Consider the following 20,579-nt stretch of genomic DNA (forward strand, 5'->3'; position numbering starts at 1 on the left):
TCCTCATCTCTCACATTATTAAATGATATCCCATCCACCCTCTGTTCGTCATCTCTATAACAGTAATACATGGTCTTCTATACGTCCTATGTTCCTCATCTCTATAACAGTAATACACGGTCTCCCATCCACCCTATGATCCTCATCTCTCACAGTAATACATGGTCTCCCATCCACCCTATGTTCCTCATCTCTCACAGTGATACATGGTCTCCCATCCACCCTATGTTCCTCATCTCTCACAGTAATACATGGTCTCCCATCCACTCTATATTCCGCATCTCTAACAGTAATACACGGTCTCCCATCCACCCTATGATCCTCATCTCTCACAGTAATACATGGACTCCCATCCATGCTATGTTCCTCATCTCTCACAGTAATACATGGTCTCCCATCCACCCTATGTTCCTCATCTCTATAACAGTAATACATGGTCTTCTATACGTCCTATGTTCCTCATCTCTATAACAGTAATACATGGTCTCCCATCCACCCTATGATCCTCATCTCCCACAGTAATACATGGTCTCCCATCCATGCTATGTTCCTCATCTCTCACAGTAATACATGGTCTCCCATCCACCCTATGTTCCTCATCTCTCACAGTAATACATGGTCTCCCATCCACCCTATGATCCTCATCTCTCACAGTAATACATGGACTCCCATCCATGCTATGTTCCTCATCTCTCACAGGAATACATGGTCTCCCATCCACCCTATGATCCTCATCTCTTACAGTAATACATGGACTCCCATCCATCCTATGTTCCTCATCTCTCACAGTAATACATGGTTTCCCGTCCCCCCTATGTTCCTCATCTCTCACAGTAACACATGTTCTCCCATCCACCCTATGTTCCTCATCTCTCACAGTAACACATGATCTCCCATCCACCCTATGTTCGTCATCTCTCACAGTGATACATGGTCTCCCATCCACTCTATATTCCGCATCTCTAACATTAATACATGGTCTCCCATTCATCCTATGTGCCTCATCTCTAACATTAATACGTCATTTTTCATCCACCCTATGTTCCTCATCTCTAACAGTAATTCATGGTCTTCCATCCACCCTATGTTCATGATCTCTCACAGTAATACATCTTCTTCCATCCACTCTATGTTCCTCATCTCTCACAGTAATACATCTTCTTCCATCCACCCTATGTTCCTCATCTCTCACAGTAACACATGTTCTCCCATCCACCCTATGTTCCTCATCTCTCACATTAATACATGGTCTCCCATCCATGCTATGTTCCTCATCTCTCACAGTAATACATGTTCTCCCATCCACCCTATGTTCCTCATCTCTCACAGTAATACATGGTCTCCCATCCACTCTATGGTCCTCATCTCTCACAGTAATACATGGTCTCCCATCCATGCTATGTTCCTCATCTCTCACAGTAACACATGTTCTCCCATCCACTCTATGTTCCTCATCTCTCACAGTAATACATGGTCTCCCATCCACCCCATGTTCCTCATCTCTCACAGTAATACATGGTCTCCCATCCCCCCTATGTTCCTCATCTCTCACAGTAACACATGTTCTCCCATCCACCCTATGTTCCTCATCTCTCACAGTAATACATGGTCTCCCATCCACCCTATGTTCCTCATCTCTCACAGTAATACATGGTCTCCCATCCACTTTATGTTCCTCATCTCTCACAGTAATACATGGTCTCCCATCCACCCTGTGTTCCTCATCCCTCACAGTAATACATGGTCTCCCATCCCCCCTATGTTCCTCATCTCTCACAGTAATACATGGTCTTCCATCCACCCTATGTTCCTAATCTCTCACAGTAATACATGGTCTCCCATCCACCCTATGTTTCTCATCTCTCACAGTAATACATGGTCTCCCATCCTCCCTATGTTCCTCATCTCTCACACTAATACATGGTCTCCCATCCATCCTATGTTCCTCATCTCTCACATTAATACATGGTCTCCCATCCACCCTATGTTCCTCATCTCTCACATTAATACACGGTCTCCCATCCACCCTATGTTCCTTATCTCTCACAGTAATACATGGTCTCCCATCCTCCCTATGTTCCTCATATCTCACAGTAATACATGGTCTCCCATTCCCCCTATGTTCCTCATCTCTCACAGTAATACATGGTCTCCCATCCATCCTATGTTCCTCATCTCTCACAGTAATACATGGTCTCCCATCCCCCATATGTTCCTCATCTCTCACAGTAACACATGGTCTCCCATCCACCCTATGTTCCTCATCTCTCACAGTAATACATGGTCTCCCATCCATCCTATGTTCCTCATCTCTCACAGTAATACATGGTCTCCCATCCCCCCTATGATCCTCATCTCTCACAGTAATACATGGTCTCCCATCCATCCTATGTTCCTCATCTCTCACAGTAATACATGGTCTCCCATCCCCCCTATGTTCCTCATCTCTCACAGTAACACATGGTCTCCCATCCACCCTATGTTCCTCATCTCTCACAGTAATACATGGTCTCCCATCCATCCTATGTTCCTCATCTCTCACAGTAATACATGGTCTCCCATCCCCCCTATGTTCCTCATCTCTCACAGTAATACATGGTCTCCCATCCCCCCTATGTTCCTCATCTCTCACAGTAACACATGGTCTCCCATCCACCCTATGTTCCTCATCTCTCACAGTAATACATGGTCTCCCATCCATCCTATGTTCCTCATCTCTCACAGTAATACATGGTCTCCCATCCCCCCTATGTTCCTCATCTCTCACAGTAACACATGGTCTCCCATCCACCCTATGTTCCTCATCTCTCACAGTAATTCATGGTCTTCTATACGTCCTATGTTCCTCATCTCTATAACATTAATACATGGTCTCCCATCCCCCCTATGTTCCTCATCTCTCACAGTAATACATGGTCTCCCATCCACCCTGTGTTCCTCATCTCTCACAGTATTACATGGTCTCCCATCCCCCCTATGTTCCTCAGCTGTCACAGTAATACATGGTCTCCCATCCACCCTATGTTCCTCATCTCTCACAGTAATACATTGTCTTCCATCTACCCTATGGTCCTCATCTCTCACAGTAATACATGGTCTCCCATCCACTGTATGTTCCTCATCTCTCACAGTAATACATGGTCTCCCATCCACTCTATGTTCCTCATCTCTATAACAGTAACACCTGGTCTCCCATCCACCCTATGATCCTCATCTCTCATAGTAATACATGGTCTCCCATCCACTCTATGTTCCTCATCTCTCACAGTAATACATGGTTTCCCATCCATCCTATGTTCCTCATCTCTCACAGTAATACATGGTCTCCAATCCACCCTATGTTCCTCATCTCTTACAGTAATACATGGTCTTCCATCCACGCTATGTTCCTCATCTCTCACAGTAATACATGGTCTCCCATCCCCCCTATGTTCCTCATCTCTCACAGTAACACATGGTCTCCCATCCCCCCTATGTTCCTCATCTCTCACAGTAATACATTGTCTCCCATCCACCCTATGTTCCTCATCTCTCACATTAATACATGGTCTCCCATCCACCCTATGTTCCTCATCTCTCTCAGTAATACATGGTTTCCCATCCTCTCAATGTTTCTCATCTCTCACAGTAATACATGTTCTCCCATCCCCCCTATCTTCCTCATCTCTCACAGTAATACATGGTCTCCTTTCCACTCTATGTTCCTCATCTCTCACAGTAATACATGGTCTCCCATCCATCCTATGTTCCTCATCTCTCACAGTAATTCATGGTCTCCCATTCACCCTATGTTTCTCATCTCTCACATTAATACATTGTCTTCCATCTACCCTATTGTCCTCATCTCTCACAGTAATACATGGTCTCCCATTCACCCTATGTTCCTCATCTCTAACATTAATACGTCATCTTCCATCCACCCCATGTTCCTCATCTCTCACAGTAATACATGGTCTCCCATCCATCCTATGTTCCTCATCTCTCACAGTAATACATGGTCTCCCATCCACCCTATGTTCCTCATCTCTCACAGTAATACATGGTTTCCCATCCATCCTATGTTCATCATCTCTAACATTAATACATGGTCTTCCATCCACTGTATGTTCCTCATCTCTCACAGTAATACATGGTTTCCCATCCTCTCAATGTTTCTCATCTCTCACAGTAATTCATGGTCTCCCATTCACCCTATGTTCCTCATCTCTAACATTAATACATGGTTTCCCATCCACCCTATGTTCCTCATCTCTCACAGTAATACATGGTTTCCCATTCACCCTATGTTCCTCATCTCTAACATTAATACATGGTTTCCCATCCACCCTATGTTCCTCATCTCTCACAGTAATACATGGTTTCCCATCCACCCTATGTTCCTCATCTCTCACAGTAATACATTGTCTCCCATCCACCATATGTTCCTCATCTCTCTCAGTAACACATGATCTCCCATCCACCCTATGTTCCTCATCTCTCACAGTAATACATGGTTTCCCATCCACCCTATGATCCTCATCTCTCACAGTAATACATGATCTCCCATCCACCCTATGTTCCTCATCTCTCACAGTAATACATGGTTTCCCATCCACCCTATGTTCCTCATCTCTCACAGTAATACATGGTTTCCCATCCACCCTATGTTCCTCATCTCTCACAGTAATACATGGTCTCCCATCCACCCTATGTTCCTCATCTCTCACAGTAATACATGGTTTCCCATCCTCTCTATGTTCCTCATCTCTCACAGTAATACATGGTCTCCCATCCTCCCAATGTTCCTCATCTCTCTCAGTAATACATGGTTTCCCATCCTCCCAATGTTTCTCATCTCTCACAGTAATACATGGTCTCCCATCCACCCTATGGTCCTCATCTCTCACAGTAATACATGGTCTCCCATCCTACCTAAGTTTCTAATCTCTCACAGAAATACATGATCTCCCATCCATCCTATGTTCCTCATCTCTCTCAGTAATACATGGTTTCCCATCCTCCCAATGTTTCTCATCTCTCACAGTAATACATGGTCTCCCATCCATCCTATGTTCCTCATCTCTCACAGTAATACATGGTCTCCCATCCACCCTATGTTCCTCATCTCTCACAGTAATACATGGTCTCCCATCCCCCCTATGTTTCTCATCTCTCACAGTAATACATGGTCTCCCATCCACCCTATGTTCCTCATCTCTCTCAGTAATACATGGTTTCCCATCCTCCCAATGTTTCTCATCTCTCACAGTAATACATTGTCTCCCTTCCACTCTTTGTTCCTCATCTCTCACAGTAATACATGGTCTCCCATCCACATTATGTTCCTCATCTCTCACAGTAATACATGGTCTCCCATCCACCCTATGTTCCTCATCTCTCACAGTAATACATGGTCTCCCATTCACCCTATGTTTCTCATCTCTCACATTAATACATTGGCCCTCATTCCGAGTTGATCGCTCGCAGGGCGATTTTAGCAGAGTTACACACGCTAAGCCTACGCCTACTGGGAGTGTATCTTAGCTTCTTAAATTTGCGACCGATGTATTCGCAATATTGCGATTACAAACTACTTAGCAGTTTCAGAGTAGCTCCACACTTACTCTGCCTGTGCGATCAGTTCAGTGCTTGTCGTTCCTGGTTTGACGTCACAAACACACCCAGCGTTCGCCCAGACACTCCCCCGTTTCTCCGGCCACTCCTGCGTTTTTTCCGGAAACGGTAGCGTTTTCATCCACACGCCCATAAAACGCTGTGTTTCCGCCCAGTAACACCCATTTCCTGTCAATCACACTACGATCGCCGGAGCGATGAAAAAGCCGTGAGTAAAAATACTATCTCCATTGTTAAATTACTTGGCGCAGTCGCAGTGCGAATATTGCGCATGCGTACTAAGCGAATTTTCATTGCGATGCGATGAAAAAGAACGAGCGAACGACTCGGAATGAGGGCCATTGTCTTCCATCTACCCTATGGTCCTCATCTCTCACAGTAATACATGGTCTCCCATCCACCCTATGTTCCTCATCTCTAACATTAATACGTCATCTTCCATCCACCTTATGTTCCTCATCTCTCACAGTAACACATGTTCTCCCATTCACCCTATGTTCATCATCTCTAACATTAATACATGGTCTCCCATCCACCCTATGTTCCTCATCTCTCACAGTAATACATGCTCTCCCATCCACCCTATGTTCCTCATCTCTCACAGTAATACATGGTCTCCCATTCACCCTATGTTTCTCATCTCTCACATTAATACATTGTCTTCCATCTACCCTATGTTCCTCATCTCTCACAGTAATACATGGTCTCCCATTCACCCTATGTTCCTCATCTCTAACATTAATACGTCATCTTCCATCCACCTTATGTTCCTCATCTCTCACAGTAATACATGGTCTCCCATTCACCCTATGTTCATCATATCTAACATTAATACATGGTCTCCCATCCACCCTATGTTCCTCATCTCTCACAGTAATACATGCTCTCCCATCCACCCTATGTTCCTCATCTCTCACAGTAATACATGGTCTCCCATTCCCCCTATGTTCCTCATCTCTCACAGTAATACATGGTCTCCCATTCACCCTATGTTCATCATATCTAACATTAATACATGGTCTCCCATCCACCCTATGTTCCTCATCTCTCATAGTAATACATAGTCTCCCATCCATCCTATGTTCCTCATCTCTCACAGTAATACATGGTCTCCCATCCACCCTATGTTCCTCATCTCTCACAGTAATACATGCTCTCCCATCCACCCTATGTTCCTCATCTCTCACATTAATACATGGTCTCCCATCCACCCTGTGTTCCTCATCCCTCACAGTAATACATGGTCTCCCATCCACCCTATGCTCATCATCTCTAACATTAATACATGGTCTTCCATCCACCCTATGTTCCTCATCTCTCACAGTAATACATGGTCTCCCATTCACCCTATGTTTCTCATCTCTCACATTAATACATTGTCTTCCATCTACCCTATGGTCCTCATCTCTCACAGTAATACATGGTCTCCCATTTACCCTATGTTCCTCATCTCTAACATTAATACGTCATCTTCCATCCACCTTATGTTCCTCATCTCTCACAGTAATACATGGTCTCCCATTCACCCTATGTTCATCATCTCTAACATTAATACATGTTCTCCCATCCACCCTATGTTCCTCATCTCTCACAGTAATACATGGTCTCCCATTCACCCTATGTTCATCATCTCTAACATTAATACATGGTCTCCCATCCACCCTATGTTCCTCATCTCTCACATTAATACATGGTCTCCCATCCACCCTATGTTCCTCATCTCTCACATTAATACATGGTCTCCCATCCACCCTATGTTCCTCATCTCTCACAGTAATACATGGTCTCCCATACCCCCTATGTTCCTCATCTCTCACAGTAATACATGGTCTCCCATCCCCCCTATGTTCCTCATCTCTCACAGTAATACATGGTCTCCCATCCCCCCTATGTTCCTCATCTCTCACAGTAATACATGGTCTCCCATCCCCCTATGTTCCTCATTTCTCACAGTATTACATGGTCTCCCATCCACCCTATGTTCCTCATCTCTCACAGTAATACATGGTCTCCCATACCCCCTATGTTCCTCATCTCTCACAGTAATACATGGTCTCCCATCCCCCCTATGTTCCTCATCTCTCACAGTAATACATGGTCTCCCATCCCCCCTATGTTCCTCATCTCTCACAGTAATACATGGTCTCCCATCCCCCCTATGTTCCTCATCTCTCACAGTAATACATGGTCTCCCATCCCCCCTATGTTCCTCATCTCTCACAGTAATACATGGTCTCCCATCCCCCTATGTTCCTCATTTCTCACAGTATTACATGGTCTCCCATCCACCCTATGTTCCTCATCTCTCACATTAATACATGGTCTCCCATCCACATTATGTTCCTCATCTCTCACAGTAATACATGGTCTCCCATCCCCCTATGTTCCTCATTTCTCACAGTATTACATGGTCTCCCATCCCCCCTATGTTCCTCATCTCTCACAGTAATACATGGTCTCCCATCCCCACTATGTTCCTCATCTCTCACAGTAATACATGGTCTCCCATCCACCCTATGTTCCTCATCTCTCACAGTAATTCATGGTCTCCCATCCTCCATATGTTCCTCATCTCTCACAGTAATACATGGTCTCCCATCCACCGTATGTTCCTCATCTCTCACAGTAATACATGGTCTCCCATCCACCCTATGTTTCTCATCTCTCACATTAATACATTGTCTTCCATCTACCCTATGGTCCTCATCTCTCACAGTAATACATGGTCTCCCATCCATCTTATGTTCCTCATCTCTAACGTTAATACGTCATCTTCCATCCACCCCATGTTCCTCATCTCTCACAGTAATACATGGTCTCCCATCCTTCCTATGTTCCTCATCTCTCACATTAACACATGGTCTTCCATCCACTGTATGTTCCTCATCTCTCACAGTAATACATGGTCTCCCATCCATCCTATGTTCCTCATCTTTCACAGTAATACATGGTCTCCCATCCACCCTATGTTCCTCATCTTTCACAGTAATACATGGTCTCCCATCCTCCCTATGTTCCTCATCTCTCACAGAAATACACGGTCTTCCATCCACCCTATGTTTCTCATCTCTCACATTAATACATTGTCTTCCATCTACCCTATGGTCCTCATCTCTCACAGTAATACATGGTCTCCCATCCTTCCTATGTTCCTCATCTCTCACATTAACACATGGTCTTCCATCCACTGTATGTTCCTCATCTCTCACAGTAATACATGGTCTCCCATCCATCCTATGTTCCTCATTTCTCACAGTAATACATGGTCTCCCATCCACCCTATGTTCCTCATCTCCTACAGTAACACATGGTCTCCCATCCCCCCTATGTTCCTCATCTCTCACAGTAATACATGGTCTCCCATCCCCCCTATGTTCCTCATCTCTATAACAGTAATACATGGTTTCCCATCCACCCTATGTACCTCATCTTTCACAGTAATACATGGTCTCCCATCCTCCCTATGTTCCTCATCTCTCACAGAAATACACGGTCTTCCATCCACCCTATGTTTCTCATCTCTCACATTAATACATTGTCTTCCATCTACCCTATGGTCCTCATCTCTCACAGTAATACATGGTCTCCCATCCTTCCTATGTTCCTCATCTCTCACATTAACACATGGTCTCCCATCCACTCTATGTTCCTCATCTCTCACAGTAATACATGGTCTCCCATCCTTCCTATGTTCCTCATCTCTCACAGTAATACATGGTCTCCCATCCTTCCTATGTTCCTCATCTCTCACATTAACACATGGTCTTCCATCCACTGTATGTTCCTCATCTCTCACAGTAATACATGGTCTCCCATCCATCCTATGTTCCTCATTTCTCACAGTAATACATGGTCTCCCATCCACCCTATGTTCCTCATCTCCTACAGTAACACATGGTCTCCCATCCCCCCTATGTTCCTCATCTCTCACAGTAATACATGGTCTCCCATCCCCCCTATGTTCCTCATCTCTCACAGTAATACATGGTCTCCCATCCACCCAATGTTCCTCATCTCTATAACAGTAATACATGGTCTCCCATCCACCCTATGTTCCTCATCTCCTACAGTAACACATGGTCTCCCATCCCCCCTATGTTCCTCATCTCTCACAGTAATACATGGTCTCCCATCCCCCCTATGTTCCTCATCTCTATAACAGTAATACATGGTTTCCCATCCACCCTATGTTCCTCATCTTTCACAGTAATACATGGTCTCCCATCCTCCCTATGTTCCTCATCTCTCACAGAAATACATGGTCTCCCATCCCCCCTATGTTCTTCATCTCTCACAGTAATACATGGTCTCCCATCCCCCCTATGTTCCTCATCTCTCACAGTAATACATGGTCTCCCATCCACCCAATGTTCCTCATCTCTATAACAGTAATACATGGTCTCCCATCCACCCTATGTACCTCATCTCTCACAGTAATACATGGTCTCCCATCCCCCCTATGTTCCTCATCTCTCACAGTAATACATGGTCTCCCATCCCCCCTATGTTCCTCATCTCTCACAGTAATACATGGTCTCCCATCCACCCAATGTTCCTCATCTCTATAACAGTAATACATGGTCTCCCATCCACCCTATGTTCCTCATCTCCTACAGTAACACATGGTCTCCCATCCCCCCTATGTTCCTCATCTCTCACAGTAATACATGGTCTCCCATCCCCCCTATGTTCCTCATCTCTATAACAGTAATACATGGTTTCCCATCCACCCTATGTTCCTCATCTTTCACAGTAATACATGGTCTCCCATCCACCCTATGTTCCTCATCTCTCACAGTAATACATGGTCTTCCATCCACCCTATGTTTCTCATCTCTCACATTAATACATTGTCTTCCATCTACCCTATGGTCCTCATCTCTCACAGTAATACATGGTCTCCCATCCTTCCTATGTTCCTCATCTCTCACATTAACACATGGTCTCCCATCCACCCTATGTTCCTCATCTCTCACAGTAATACATGGTCTCCCATCCTTCCTATGTTCCTCATCTCTCACAGTAATACATGGTCTCCCATCCTTCCTATGTTCCTCATCTCTCACATTAACACATGGTCTTCCATCCACTGTATGTTCCTCATCTCTCACAGTAATACATGGTCTTCCATCCACCCTATGTTCCTCATCTCTCACAGTAATACATGATCTCCCATCCACCCTATGTTCCTCATCTCTATAACAGTAATACATGGTCTCCCATCCACTCTATGTTCCTCATCTCTATAACAGTAATACATGGTCTCCCATCCCCCCTATGGTCCTCATCTCTCACAGTAATACATGGTCTCCCATCCTTCCTATGTTCCTCATCTCTCACATTAACACATGGTCTTCCATCCACTTTATGTTCCTCATCTCTATAACAGTAATACATGGTCTCCCATCCACCCTATGTTCCTCATCTCTATAACAGTAACACATGGTCTCCCATCCATCCTATGTTCCTCATCTCTCACAGTAATACATGGTCTCCCATCCATCCTATGTTCCTCATCTCTCACAGTAATACATGGACTCCCATCCTCTCTATGTTCCTCATCTCTCACAGTAATACATGGTCTCCCATCCACCCTATGTTCCTCATCTCTTACAGTAACACATGGTCTCCCATCCATCCTATGTTCCTCATCTCTCACAGTAATACATGGTCTTCCATCCACCCTATGTTCCTCATCTCTCACAGTAAAACATGGTCCCCCATCCACCCTATGTTCCTCATCTCTCACAGTAATACATGGTCTCCCATCCCCCCTATGGTCCTCATCTCTCACAGTAATACATGGTCTCCCATCCACCCTATGTTCCTCATCTCTCACAGTAATACATGGTCTCCCATCCACCCTATGTTCCTCATCTCTCACAGTAATACATGGTTTCCCATCCTCCCAATGTTCCTCATCTCTCACAGTAATACATGGTCTCCCATCCACCCTATGGTCCTCATCTCTCACAGTAATACATGGTCTCCCATCCACCCTATGTTCCTCATCTCTCACAGTAATACATGGTTTCCCATCCTCCCAATGTTCCTCATCTCTCACAGTAATACATGGTCTCCCATCCACCCTATGGTCCTCATCTCTCACAGTAATACATGGTCTCCCATCCTTCCTATGTTCCTCATCTCTCACATTAACACATGGTCTCCCATCCACCCTATGTTCCTCATCTCTCACAGTAATACATGGTCTCCCATCCACCCTATGTTCCTCATCTTTCTGATTTATCCTCTGCCTAATGTTCTTCCAGTGGACTTTCCCATCTACTAATATTTATGTTTGTTGGAACTATCACACAAGACTAGCCATGCTCTTCTCTGCAATCTTTTCCCATTCCAGCTGTCACAGGCTTTGAGACATGCAATCAGTATGAGTTACGGAATATGATGGGTCAGCGGATATTCACAGTGCAGGAGAGGAGTACGGTGTGCGCACGTTGTTGCTGTGGTTCTCTCCGTCCTCTTACCCTCCATGTATGCGATTACTCTGGGAGGGAGGTCATCCATTTTATCCGGCCCCTCAAGTGCAACAGCTGCTGCTTCCCATGCTGCCTACAGGAGGTGAGATCCCATATGTCTGGTAAGAAAGATGTTCTGGGATGCAGAGCTCATACCCGGATACTCTGCTATTCCTGTACTGATCGCATATACCTAGATACTCTGCTATTCCTGTACTGACCGCATATACCTAGATACTCTGCTATTCCTGTACTGATCGCATATACCTAGATACTCTGCTATTCCTGTACTGACCGCATATACCTAGATACTCTGCTATTCCTGTACTGACCGCACATACCCAGATACTCTGCTATTCTTGTACTGACTGCACATACCCAGATATCCTGCTATTCCTGTACTGATCGCATATACCTAGATACTGTGCTATTCCTGTACTGACCGCACATACCCAGATACTCTGCTATTCTTGTACTGACTGCACATACCCAGATATCCTGCTATTCCTGTACTGATCGCATATACCTAGATACTCTGCTATTCCTGTACTGATTGCATATACCTAGATACTCTGCTATTCCTGTACTGACCGCATATACCTAGATACTCTGCTATTCCTGTACTGATCGCATATACCTAGATACCCTGCTATTCCTGTACTGACCGCATATACCTAGATACTCTGCTATTCCTGTACTGACCGCATATACCTAGATACTCTGCTATTCCTGTACTGACCGCACATACCCAGATACTCTGCTATTCTTGTACTGATCGCATATACCTAGATACTCTGCTATTCCTGTACTGACCGCACATACCCAGATACTCTGCTATTCCTGTACTGACCGCACATACCCAGATATCCTGCTATTCATGTGCTGACCACACATACCCACATACTCTGCTATTCCTGTACTGACCCTGCACATACCCAGATATCCTGCTATTCCTGTACTGATCGCATATACCTAGATACTCTGCTATTCCTGTACTGACCGCACATACCCAGATACTCTGCTATTCCTGTACTGACTGCACATACCCGGATACTCTGCTATTCCTGTACTGACCGCACATACCCAGATACTCTACTATTCCTGTACTGATCGCACATACCCAGATACTCTGCTATTCCTGTACTGACCGCACATACCCAGATTTCCTGCTATTCCTGTACTGACCGCACATACCCAGATACTCTGCTATTCCTGTACTGACCGCACATACCCAGATACTCTGCTATTCCTGTACTGATCGCACATACCCAGATACTCTGCTATTCCTGTACTGACCGCACATACCCAGATATCCTGCTATTCCTGTACTGACCGCACATACCCAGATACTCTGCTATTCCTGTACTGACCGCACATACCCAGATACTCTGCTATTCCTGTACTGACCGCACATACCCAGATATCCTGCTATTCCTGTACTGACCGCACATACCCACATACTCTGCTATTCCTGTACTGACCGCACATACCCACATACTCTGCTATTCCTGTACTGACTGAACATACCCAGATATCCTGCTATTCCTGTGCTGACAGCACATACCCAGATACTCTGCTATTCCTGTACTGACCGCACATACCCAGATATCCTGCTATTCCTGTACTGACCGCACATACCCACATACTCTGCTATTCCTGTACTGACTGCACATACCCAGATACTCTGCTATTCCTGTACTGACCGCACATACCCAGATACTCTGCTATTCCTGTACTGACTGCACATACCCAGATACTCTGCTATTCCTGTACTGACCGCACATACCCAGATATTCTGCTATTCCTGTACTGACCGCACATACCCACATACTCTGCTATTCCTGTACTGACCGCACATACCCACATACTCTGCTATTCCTGTACTGACCGCACAAACCCGGATACTCTGCTATTCCTGTACTAACCACACATACCCAGATACTCTGCTATTCCTGTGCTGACCGCACATACCCAGATATTCTGCTATTCCTGTACTGACCGCACATACCCAGATATTCTGCTATTCCTGTACTGACCGCACATACCCAGATATTCTGCTATTCCTGTACTGACTGCACATACCCAGATACTCTGCTATTCCTGTACTAACCGCACATACCAAGATACTCTGCTATTCCTGTACTGACCGCACATACCCAGATACTCTGCTATTCCTGTACTGACCGCACATACCCAGATATTCTGCTATTCCTGTACTGACCGCACATACCCAGATACTCTGCTATTCCTGTACTGATCGCATATACCTAGATACTCTGCTATTCCTGTACTGACCGCACATACCCACATACTCTGCTATTCCTGTACTGACTGCACATACCCAGATACTCTGCTATTCCTGTACTGACCGCACATACCCAGATATTCTGCTATTCCTGTACTGACCGCACATACCCAGATATTCTGCTATTCCTGTACTGACCGCACATACCCACATACTCTGCTATTCCTGTACTGACCGCACATACCCACATACTCTGCTATTCCTGTACTGACCGCACAAACCCGGATACTCTGCTATTCCTGTACTAACCGCACATACCCAGATACTCTACTATTCCTGTACTGACCGCACATACCCAGATACTCTGCTATTCCTGTACTGACCGCACATACCCAGATATTCTGCTATTCCTGTACTGACCGCACATACCCAGATACTCTGCTATTCCTGTACTGACCGCACATACCCAGATATTCTGCTATTCCTGTACTGACCGCACATACCCAGATACTCTGCTATTCCTGTACTGACAGCACATACCCAGATATTTTGCTATTCCTGTACTGACCGCACATACCCAGATATTCTGCTATTCCTGTACTGACCGCACATACCCAGATATTCTGCTATTCCTGTACTGACCGCACATACCCAGATACTCTACTATTCCTGTACTGACCGCACATACCCAGATATTCTGCTATTCCTGTACTGACCGCACATACCCAGATACTCTGCTATTCCTGTACTGACCGCACATACCCAGATACTCTGCTATTCCTGTACTGACCGCACATACCCAGATACTCTGCTATTCCTGTACTGACCGCACATACCCATATACTCTGCTATTCCTGTACTGACCGCACATACCCAGATACTCTACTATTCCTGTACTGGCCGCACATACCCAGATATCCTGCTATTCCTGTACTGACCGCACATACCCAGATATCCTGCTATTCCTGTACTGACCGCACATACCCAGATACTCTGCTATTCCTGTACTGACCGCACATACCCAGATACTCTACTATTCCTGTACTGACCGCACATACCCAGATACTCTGCTATTCCTGTACTGACCACACATACCCATATATCCTGCTATTCCTGTACTGACCGCACATACCCACATACTCTGCTATTCCTGTACTGACCCCGCACATACCCAGATACCCTGCTATTCCTATACTGACCGCACATACCCACATACTCTGCTATTCCTGTACTGACCGCACATACCCAGATACTCTGCTATTCCTGTACTGACCGCACATACCCAGATACTCTACTATTCCTGTACTGACCGCACATACCCAGATACTCTGCTATTCCTGTACTGACAGCACATACCCAGATATTTTGCTATTCCTGTACTGACCGCACATACCCAGATACTCTGCTATTCCTGTACTAACCGCACATACCCAGATATTCTGCTATTCCCGTACTGACCGCATATTCCCAGATACTCTGCTATTCCTGTACTGACCGCATATACCCAGTTACTCTGCTATTCCTGTACTGACCGCACATACCCAGATACTCTGCTATTCCTGTACTGACCGCACATACCCAGATACTCTGCTATTCCTGTACTTACTACACATACCCAGATACTCTGATATTCCTGTACTTACTACACATACCCAGATACCCTGCTATTCCTATACTGACCGCACATACCCACATACTCTGCTATTCCTGTACTGACCGCACATACCCAGATACTCTGCTATTCCTGTACTGACCGCACATACCCAGATACTCTACTATTCCTGTACTGACCGCACATACCCAGATACTCTGCTATTCCTGTACTGACCGCACATACCCAGATACTCTACTATTCCTGTACTGACCGCACATACCCAGATATTCTGTTATTCCTATACTGACCGCACATACCCAGATACTCTGCTATTCCCGTACTGACCGCATATTCCCAGATATTCTGCTATTCCCGTACTGACCGCATATTCCCAGATACTCTGCTATTCCTGTACTGACCGCATATACCCAGTTACTCTGCTATTCCTGTACTGACCGCACATACCCAGATACTCTGCTATTCCTGTACTGACCGCACATACCCAGATACTCTGCTATTCCTGTACTTACTACACATACCCAGATACTCTGATATTCCTGTACTGACCGCACATACCCAGATACTCTGCTATTCCTGTACTGACCGCACATACCCAGATACTCTGCTATTCCTGTACTGACCGCACATACCCAGATACTCTGATATTCCTGTACTGACCGCACATAACCAGATACTCTGCTATTCCTGTACTGACCGCACATACCCAGATACTCTGCTATTCCTGTACTGACCACGTGTGTGTGAGACAATGGAACAGAGGAGGAGATAAGGAGATGTACTGAGAGTGAGAGGAGTACTCCTCTATAGTGACCCTCATACAGTGGTGTAATGGACATTAGATGTGTGAGGTGATGAAACAGAGGAGGAGATAAGGAGATGTACTGAGAGTGAGAGGAGTACTCCTCTATAGTGACCCTCATACAGTGGTGTAATGGACATTAGATGTGTGAGGTGATGAAACAGAGGAGGAGGTAAGGAGATGTACAGAGGGAGAGAAGAATAAAAGGAGGACACTTCTAGTGACGATTATACAGTGGTGTATGGACAGTAGTAGTGTGAGGTGATGCAATAGAGGGGGAGGTAGGGAGATGTACTGAGAGAGAGGAGAGTGAGAGGAGGACACCTCTATAGTGACACTCATACAGTTGGGATAATGGACAATAGAAGTGTGAGATGATGGAATAGAGGGGGAGGTAGGGAGATGTACTGAGAGAGAGGAGAACAAGAGGAGGACACCTCTATAGTGAAACTCAGACATTGGGTTAATGGACAATAGAAGTGTGAGATGATGGAATAGAGGGGGAGGTAGGGAGATGTACTGAGAGTGAGGAGAGTGAAAGGAGGACACCTCTATAGTGATACTCATACTGTGGGGTAATGGACAGTAGAAGTGTGAGATGATGGAATAGAGGGGGAGGTAGGGAGATGTACTGAGAGTGAGGAGAGTGAAAGGAGGACACCTCTATAGTGATACTCATACTGTGGGGTAATGGACAATAGAAGTGTGAGATGATGGAATAGAGGGGGAGGTAGGGAGATGTACTGAGAGAGAGGAGAACAAGAGGAGGACACCTCTATAGTGAAACTCAGACATTGGGATAATGGACAATAGAAGTGTGAGATGATGGAATAGAGGGGGAGGTAGGGAGATGTACTGAGAGTGAGGAGAGTGAAAGGAGGACACCTCTATAGTGATACTCATACTGTGGGGTAATGGACAGTAGAAGTGTGAGATGATGGAATAGAGGGGGAGGTAGGGAGATGTACTGAGAGTGAGGAGAGTGAAAGGAGGACACCTCTATAGTGATACTCATACTGTGGGGTAATGGACAATAGAAGTGTGAGATGATGGAATAGAGGGGGAGGTAGGGAGATGTACTGAGAGTGAGGAGAGTGAAAGGAGGACACCTCTATAGTGATACTCATACTGTGGGGTAATGGACAGTAGAAGTGTGAGATGATGGAATAGAGGGGGAGGTAGGGAGATGTACTGAGAGTGAGGAGAGTGAAAGGAGGACACCTCTAGGTGATACTCATACTGTGGGGTAATGGACAATAGAAGTGTGAGATGATGGAATAGAGGGGGAGGTAGGGAGATGTACAGAGAGAGAGGAGAGTGAGAGGAAGACACCTCTAGTGATACTCATACAGTGGGGTAATGGACAATAGAAGTGTGAGATGATGGAATAGAGGGGGAGGTAGGGAGATGTACAGAAAGAAGAGGAGAGTGAGAGGAGGACACCTCTAGTGATACTCATACTGTGGGGTAATGGACAATAGAAGTGTGAGATGATGGAATAGAGGGGGAGGTAGGGAGGTGTGCGGAGAGAGAGGAGAGTGAGAGGAGGACACCTCTGTAGTGACACTCATACAGTGGGGTAATGGACATGAGAAGTGTGAGATGATGGAATAGAGGGGGAGGTAGGGAGGTGTGCGGAGAGAGAGGAGAGTGAGAGGAGGACACCTTTAGTGACACTTATAGAGTGGGGGACAATAGAAATGTTAGGTGAAGGAATAGAGTAAGAGGTAGGGAGATGTACTGAGAGAGAGGAGAACAAGAGGAGGACACTGTTAAAATGAACATGGAGTGTGCTGCCTTCTCATACACTAGGGCCAATAGTTACTAAAAATCTGAGTTTGTCCGATTTGTGTTTTTTTTCTAAGTCCCAACATGGGAATTCACTAAGCACAAATCTCGGCAGTGTTTGGACTATTCGTATTGGTTTGATTGGCAAAGTTCAGAAATATGAATAAATAGACCATCGGTCAAACGCGGCTGTTATTTCATACAACACGGGTATTCACTATTCATTCGTATTTGGGTGTTAGTCTCTGAGTGCTCAAGTGCAGGTGTATTTTTTTGCGAATCGTTAAAAAAAGCAGCAAGAAAATAGACCTGCTTTTTCCAGTCGAGTTTGGATAACCATGCACGGATCAGTGAGATCTGTGCATAGTTATCTATGGGAAAGGGTCTGTTTACTATAAAAACTGGGGGGAAAATGTGCGTGGGGTCCCCCCTCCTAAGCCAAACCAGCCTCGGGCTCTTTGAGCCGGTCCTGGTTGAAAAAATATGGGGGAAAAAATGACAGGGGTTCCCCCATATTTGATCAACCAGCACCGGGCTCTGCGCCTGGTCCTGGTGCCAAAAATACGGGGGACAAAAAGCGTAGGGGTCCCCCGTATTTTTGGAACCAGCACCGGGCTCCACTAGTCAGAGAGATAATGCCACAGCCGGGGGACACTTTTATCTTGAAGCCCGAGGCTGTCCCCCCCCATCCAAGGGCGGCGGATGGGGGGCTGATAGCCTTGTGAAAAAAATAGAATATTGTTTTTTGTAGCAGTACTACAAGTCCCAGCAAGCCTCCCCCGCAAGCTGGTACTTGGAGAACCACAAGTACCAGCATGCGGGGGGGGGGGGGGGACGGGTTCGCTGGTACCTGTAGTTCGCTGGTACCTGTAGTACTAATACAAAAAAAATACCCAACAAAAAACAGGATCAAATATGGGGGAACCCCTGTCATTTCCCCCCCCCCATATTTTTTCAACCAGGACCGTCTCAAAGAGCCCGAGGCTGGTTATGCTTAGGAGGGGGGACCCCACACAATTTTTTTCAGATTTTAAAACAATTTAAACACCTTTTTAAGGTACACAATGAAGCCCCGTACGGATCTCACAGATCCGGCCGGGATTCCTGGGGTTTTGTCAGGCAGTTAAAAGATTAGAATAATTACCGCGCCTTATGGATTATGTTAGCAGCTCAATAAAGTATAAATGAATCAAAAATATATATAAATTGGAGCACTTAATGATGAACGCACATACCTGTAAAAAAAGAGGTCAATGTTAATGTAACAGCTCTTTTGTGAAATGGTGAAGGAGATGGTAAGGATATTTGTCCAATCCGGGTAGGAAAGCAGTGTTTCAATTGCGGGTATCTATCCCTGCTGTCCCTACCTTATTACATGCGGCTTGATGTCGGTTCAGCCTAAACGGCTGCCGCTGCTTTATCAGGTCCCGTGCTGACGTCGCTCCAGCCCGATCTCCTTTTTTTGCGGCTTACGGCTTCAAGGCGTACCAGCGATAGCACACGCTGGCGTCTCTCCTCCGATGCTTGTAAAAGTCTTTCCTGCTTTCTTACCCGGATTGGACAAATATCCTTACCATCTCCTTCACCATTCCACAAAAGTGCTGTTACATTAACATTAACCTCTTTTTTTACAGGTATGTGCGTTCATCATTAAGCGCTCCAATTTATATATATTTTTATCAGGCAGTGTTTTACTCATCACTCCCGTAAAACACTGCCTGACATAACAAATCACATCGACATCGGAAAATACGAATTTGGGAAAGTCGGCAGCTTAGTGAATGACCGTATCAGGATTCAAAAAGTTGCAGTAAAATGCACCCGATATTATTCGAGATCAAACACCCTTAAAAACAGCAAAAACACGAATCTTTGTAAACATACCCCTAGGTCTTGGTTTAGCACAAGAGGTGGCCTCTGTCACGGTAGTTATTAGTATCTACGTAACCCTTAATGGTTTATTATGAGGTGTGCTTCTGATTGTGTTTATGCCCAAAATCTAAAAGGGCAATGCTTTACTAGCTGTGTGTTGCTAGTAAA

The 20,579-nt window shown here is 45.4% G+C and overlaps 1 protein-coding gene across 1 annotated transcript in view; it reads left to right on the forward strand.

Moving 5' to 3' along the window:
- The window catches only part of LOC134985602 (phospholipid scramblase 1-like), a 95,780-nt gene that overhangs the window by 55,819 nt on the left and 19,382 nt on the right, over positions 1-20,579 (forward strand). Inside the window, exon 5 of the mRNA XM_063950418.1 lies at positions 11,975-12,195. Coding sequence (XP_063806488.1) covers positions 11,975-12,195 — 221 coding nt within the window. The remainder of the gene's footprint in view (positions 1-11,974; positions 12,196-20,579) is intronic.

Source organism: Pseudophryne corroboree (assembly GCF_028390025.1).
Source record: "Pseudophryne corroboree isolate aPseCor3 chromosome 6 unlocalized genomic scaffold, aPseCor3.hap2 SUPER_6_unloc_1, whole genome shotgun sequence".
Lineage (NCBI taxonomy): Eukaryota > Metazoa > Chordata > Amphibia > Anura > Myobatrachidae > Pseudophryne > Pseudophryne corroboree.